At 38.6% G+C, this 5943-nt stretch overlaps 1 protein-coding gene across 4 annotated transcripts in view; it reads left to right on the top strand.

The window, feature by feature from the left end:
* The window catches only part of LOC144525437 (uncharacterized), a 25139-nt gene extending 21951 nt beyond the window's left edge, over positions 1–3188 (top strand). For all 4 annotated transcript variants that reach the window (XM_078262253.1, XM_078262252.1, XM_078262255.1 and 1 more), the window contains 3 exons: positions 886–954; positions 1038–1188; positions 1343–3188. In XM_078262253.1, coding sequence (XP_078118379.1) covers positions 886–954; positions 1038–1188; positions 1343–1480 — 358 coding nt within the window. In that variant the 3' untranslated portion in view covers positions 1481–3188. The remainder of the gene's footprint in view (positions 1–885; positions 955–1037; positions 1189–1342) is intronic.
* The last annotated feature ends 2755 nt before the right edge of the window (positions 3189–5943 follow it).

Raw genomic sequence — 5943 nt, 5'->3', positions numbered from 1 at the left:
AAAGCCCTTTTTTTTTTAAAGCATTTCTGGTCCAGTTGGGCTTCCTATTCATTTGTATCCTATCAAACACTGGATATAAATTATATAGGTATGTCCTGCAGTAGTATGTTCACAGATACTACAAACACTGATTCAGTGCAGTCCAAAAGCACGTTCACACCTACAGTCATGTGCAGAAGTTAGCACACCCATGCTAAAGTTGACCACCATACCTTGAGATTGGCATGGGGTCCTTTCCATGAAATCATCTCTCAATGCAAATCCAACCAGCTATTAGGCTAACTGAAAGTACCCCATGCCAATCTCTAGGTATGGTGAAGGGTATGTCATGATGTGGGGCTATTTTAATTCCAAAGGCCAAGGGAACTTTATCAGGATGCATAGTATCCTGGATCCATGAAATAACTGGCCTTTAAAAATAAAAATCTGCCTGCTTCTATGGGAATTTAACATAGGGTGTACTTACTTGTGCCCCCTGTATTTTAAGGAAGAACATTTATTTATTTACGATACATTATTGGTGTTCTTAAAGATTGGATTTTTCCAAATTTTTTTAATCAAGGCATTAAGATCAATTTCCGAAAGATGATTTTTTTTATTCTTCTTTTTAGTCAACTTTAGCATGGGTGTGCTAACTTCTGCACATGACTGTACCTGTCTTGTATACATTTACTACAGTGCATTGATTGAGTTTATCGGTGTTTTTTGCCCCCAACGGCTCCTTCCAGGCAGCGCTGCTCCGTTGGGGGCAAAAAACTAGCACTAGGATTAGGCACTGGTTAGGTGTCTTGGAGGCAGTGGTCGCAGCGCTGCCTGAAAGGAGCAATTGGGGGCAAAAAAACACCATTGAGCATTGATTGACAGATGTACGTCTCCTCTTTCTAGGCCGTGTATTCTTATCATGGATTCCCTCAAGCTTTCTCTTCATGAGCGGGTCTTCAAACTCTTACGGGAGTAAGTATGACACTTTGAATCCATCTGTCTGTAGCCGCGTGTGTTTATAAATGGATGTAAGATAATGTGTATTTGTCCCTCAGGTACTTGCAGTCAGAATGGGAGGTCCGTCGTGGTTCATCGAGGGACTTTAGTCCTGATCAGATGCAAAGCTCACACTGCCAAGTTCCCCTTCAAGACAACAGCAGCGACTGCGGCCTCTACCTGCTGCAATACGTCGAGAGTTTTTTGAAGGTGAAGAACTTGACAGCATCTCTACGGCTCTTGCCTAGTCTGCCATGTTTTAATGTAATATTGGATCAGCAACGGCTTTAATTAAATCTTTATGTTTAGCTCAGTGGGATAGGGATATGTACACAATAATGGGAAATTCTGCTTCTGTTCTCAGGACCCTGTGGTGCACTTTGATCTCCCTCTGCAACTACAACGTTGGTTTCCACGGCAGCAGGTGCGGAGGAAACGAGACGAAATCAGAGATCTGGTACTTAATCTTTACCGACATCAAAACCTGGATAGTAACAGATAGACTGACGAAACCGCTCTGCTGTTCAGTGCATCACATTCCTGTAGCCATTATTAATCACTGCTCATACTGAGCGACAGACATTTCAGCGTGAACTGAAAGTATTCCGTTTGCATTAGAATGCTGTTATCATTTTCTGCATTAACTCAAACAAAACACGTGAACCTCTGACTGTGTGTGGATCCTGGGAGGAGGCATCAGTTACTTTCAAATAAACACCAGGGTTCAACAATAAGAGTTACCCAATGCCCCCGGGGGCAAGTAAAACGCCACGTCAGGCAAGTAAATATAACAACCCACTTGTCTGTTCGGGACTGGCGGCTCTCTCGTTGGAAGAAGAAGATGACTGCTGCGTATGAGCTAAAGCGAAAGAGAGTGTTTCAGGCGTCATAGAAGAAGGAATTTTCTCGGGTGGCAGTAGAGGACGTCGATGATTTTTTATAAAAGCATTTTTTTGTATTTATTTTCTGTGAAGAATCATAGAAAAATGTGCAAAAGTATAACAACGTTAAGCCTCGTTTGTACAGCAAGTTGTAAAGTGTTTTTGTTGAATTTACGTGCTTTGCTGATATTTGATAGACATTTGAGGTCATATGTGACTTAGTATTTCAGTTTGTCTTTGGTTTTCTAATCAAAACTGTTCTGATTCTGCAGTCTTTGCATCAGTACAGCTTTACTCGATAAACGCATAGCATATTGAACAACACTTTATACGTTTCCATTCCAATTTCATTATAAAATGACATGAAGCTTCAGGGACTGGAATCCCAACATTAAGCAGCAATTCCATCTTTTGCCCCTTATTGGATACATGGAATAAAAATAAAAAAAACTCAGTCACTCAGTGCCTCACTCAGTTATCCTGTTAGGCAGTCACTACAAATCATAAGTAAACTAGGATCATTCACGCACCTCTGTTTGCAACAAAGCTGATTGTTGTATTCTACCATTTATCTGTGACACCATCTCTGTATTGCAATCATCATGAACCCTAAAAGCATATTGGGACACAGTGATGTTACCTGATATCAACTTGCCTGCATAAATATGCAGAATTAGTCAAAGTTGGGATGTCAGACTATCAATACAGGCTACTGTATATTGTTAGTTTGCATATAGCATATTCTATATCATAGCTCTGACAGGTTCTCTGAAATACAAGTCTCTTTGGCATTACCATTTATTTGTCCAGATTTGACACACTGTTGAAAGTTGACTGTAAACTAGTAGCTTCAGTATATAGATTAAGAATATTATGGTACAAAATGTGGGAGAAGTGGTTCCCCATCATGCATTCCAAATCATAGAAGGGTGTGTTGTGTTCACTCAAAGTACTTTTTTAGCAGCATCAACTAGGATTACTTATTTACAACATATAAGAAATTTGAGTCCTTTAATTAATTATTATAATAAGAATACGACGTGCAAAAAATTCAGGGGTGCGTATACATTAGAATGTTTAACAGTATGCTCTCAAAGGTAAAACCTAATTAACACTTAAGAGACATTGTAGTCTGTCACTACTGTTGCCTACATTCTTCTCATCGGAGATTAGTCTTTATAGTTTTCCCCCTTTGGTTCAGATGTTTGTCTTTTAACACTTTATGATGTTATGTTTGTTATTGTGTTGGATAAATGTACAGGGGCTGATTCCAAAATATCTTTGGTTTCAATGGTATATTAAAACTAGTAGACCAAATTACACTTGTTATTCTGTTGTTGTGCCTTTTATTTTCTTCTGGAACCACAAACCTAGTTGCATTGAACAAACCAAGTATATTTTCAATGAGGTATTATATGACAAATACCAACTGGACGATAGGTTTGTAACTAAAACAGGGACTGAATGTCTTTGTTGTATATCAGTTGATTTATTCCTTTTTATGTATTGACGTTTTCTTTGGCTCTTGTTCTTAACCCTCTTTTTTTTTCTAATACTGTTAATAATTATCGTATTCAACTTTGTTTTTTTTGTGCCAAAAGGCTTGAAATGCCTGTACATTACAATGCCAATATAATCTGTTCAGAGGGTTACATGGTCGGCTTAGGTGTCTTTACTGTCTTAGCCTGTCAGATCCCCTCACAGTTTGACTCTGAGTAATCTCCCTCCCATTCTATATGGCAGTGTGCTGCAGCCATTCCCTGTATACAACATCTACACCCAGTTGTCAATTTTTAGGCACACTTCTCTAAAAGAAATACAGTCTAATAAATCAGTCCTGCAGTAAATCATAGACTGCATTAGTTTGAGCTAGTTGTACCTAATGAACTGGTGTGTATATTGTTATATATTGTTATATATTGTTATTGTATATTGTTATTGATATCTATGTTTATAGATAGCAAGCCCTTTTCACTGCACACAGTATTGTATATACTCAAGAGTTTGAAATTGTAGTATTAGATGCAGCATCATTGAAATCTATAATCTAAGAAAGCAAACACTGCAAGTGAAAAGCAGGAGTAGAACCACTACCATCTAGGTCTACTTGGCTCCACTGCTAGTTGTCCATGATCTCATTGTACAGGATCAAGCTGACAGTCAAACATTGTCTGCCTGTCAGTCAGCCAACTGCTTTGGCCAGGTATTTGGCCAGATGCCTGCACCATTAAGAGGACCAATCAAATTTAGCATTTTTGCCTTTGAAGCATTTTAGATACGGACATAAGCATTTTATTTATACATTCTTACCCTAAAACACAAAGACTTATAAAACAATGTGTAACTGCACCTCAAATTTTGGTTATATTTTCTATCTCTAAAAATGTCAGCTGTGTAAGCACTGATTAGGCTGTCTTGCAATGTCTGTCTGTCAGTCCACCACTTTTATCCAGACTAAAATATCTCAACTATGGGATGGATTGCCATTTAATTTTGTACGGACGTTCCTGGTCACCAGAAGCTGATTTTGATGATCCTTTAACTTTTTTACCTAGCACTCCAATCAGGTCAACATTTCAATTTGTCCAGTACTTTTGGTTGGGTTATGACCAAAACCTGTGAAAGTAATGACATTTTTCAGCCTCAATTGTACTGTGTATTTAGCGCTAATTAACAAATGTTAGCATGCTTAAGATGGTGAACATGGTATACATTATACCTGCTAAACACCAGTATTTTAGCATTGTCATTGTGAGCTTGTTACTGCCATTGTCAGCTTACTTAACCTTACCTAAGTTTGTTAGACCTTATTACTTGCTCCTTTCTTCTTTTTTTGTTTTCACATATGCAATGCAGCTTTAACTCAACTTAAAGATAGGAAGAGGTAGATTTCCCTTTTTAAAACGGGATAAACCCCATAGGAGGAAGAGTTTGGGGTTAAAGGTCAACTCCAGAATAAGCCCACAACTCTCACTGCTGTCAATATATACAGTACATACTGAAAGGATTTCAGTTGCTGCTCTTTAGCTCAACACCTAAACTGCTAGACCAACCTGACACATAATCACTGTATTTTTGGGTGAGATGGGGTGGGGGGGATTTCTAAAAAATAACATCAATTATTTGTAAGGAGCTTCTTTCTATATTAGATCTGAGGTGATACTATTATTTAACTAGTCAGATCTTCGATTTCTTCTGTCATATGACCCTTTGCCTTTTTTATTTAGAGCAGCAGACACAGGTCCGCCATTATGATCTCCAAAGGCTGGCTGTGTTTAATGCCATTTGCCTTATTGGGTAGCAGGGTGCTTTAACAGATCAGGGGACTGTCCTTCAACTGGGGGACCAGGATTAAGTCGTATTAAATTATTTTCTGCTGAGTTCTTGCAGAAAACAATAAAATCCCAATTTATCTCCCTGCAAGAATCAGTAAACTATAATATCTACATGTTTTGATGCATCTCTCTGCTTGCTGTTGATTCTGTGGCCTTTGTTACCTCCTCTGTCCACATATCTTCCACAGTAAGCACCCTCTCTTCTCAGTGTTGCGCCAGTAACTTCTTGGCGAGCTCTTCTAAAAGGCTTAGAGTAAATGGGATTAGAGAGCATTAAAAAATCCCCCCTTCTCCAAAAGCCATCTGCTTATCTACCTGAGCCAGGGCTGTCCTCTCAACACCGTGGGACACACCTTTCTTCAGCTAAGGAGGAAAGCAGGAAACCAGCATGTCACAGTGTCGTCAAATGATTTCTGTACGTGCTTCTTTTACTTTTTCTGCGTCTGGAGACTTCTGAACTATGCAAACTTGTAAGAAGCTGTTGAGAGGAAACACATATCTACTTGATCCTTTTCCAAGTCCACGGATTTAAACACAATCACGGATTTAACATGAGCATCGTATCCTGGAGATGTGTTTTCTACTTTGTTGTATTTAGTTTTGTGGTCATATTTTTGAACATAAGGGCAGGTATGTATTATAGTTAACTTAAACTAAAACCTTTTGCATACTACTTAGCCAAAGAAGAGTTAAACATTAAGTCTTAAATGTGTTTTTTTGTGCTACCCCAGATGCAACACTGGAGGGTT

This window comes from Sander vitreus, chromosome 11 (assembly GCF_031162955.1).
Source record: "Sander vitreus isolate 19-12246 chromosome 11, sanVit1, whole genome shotgun sequence".
Classification (NCBI taxonomy): Eukaryota; Metazoa; Chordata; class Actinopteri; order Perciformes; family Percidae; genus Sander; species Sander vitreus.
This window is presented reverse-complemented; position numbering and strand designations above follow the sequence as displayed.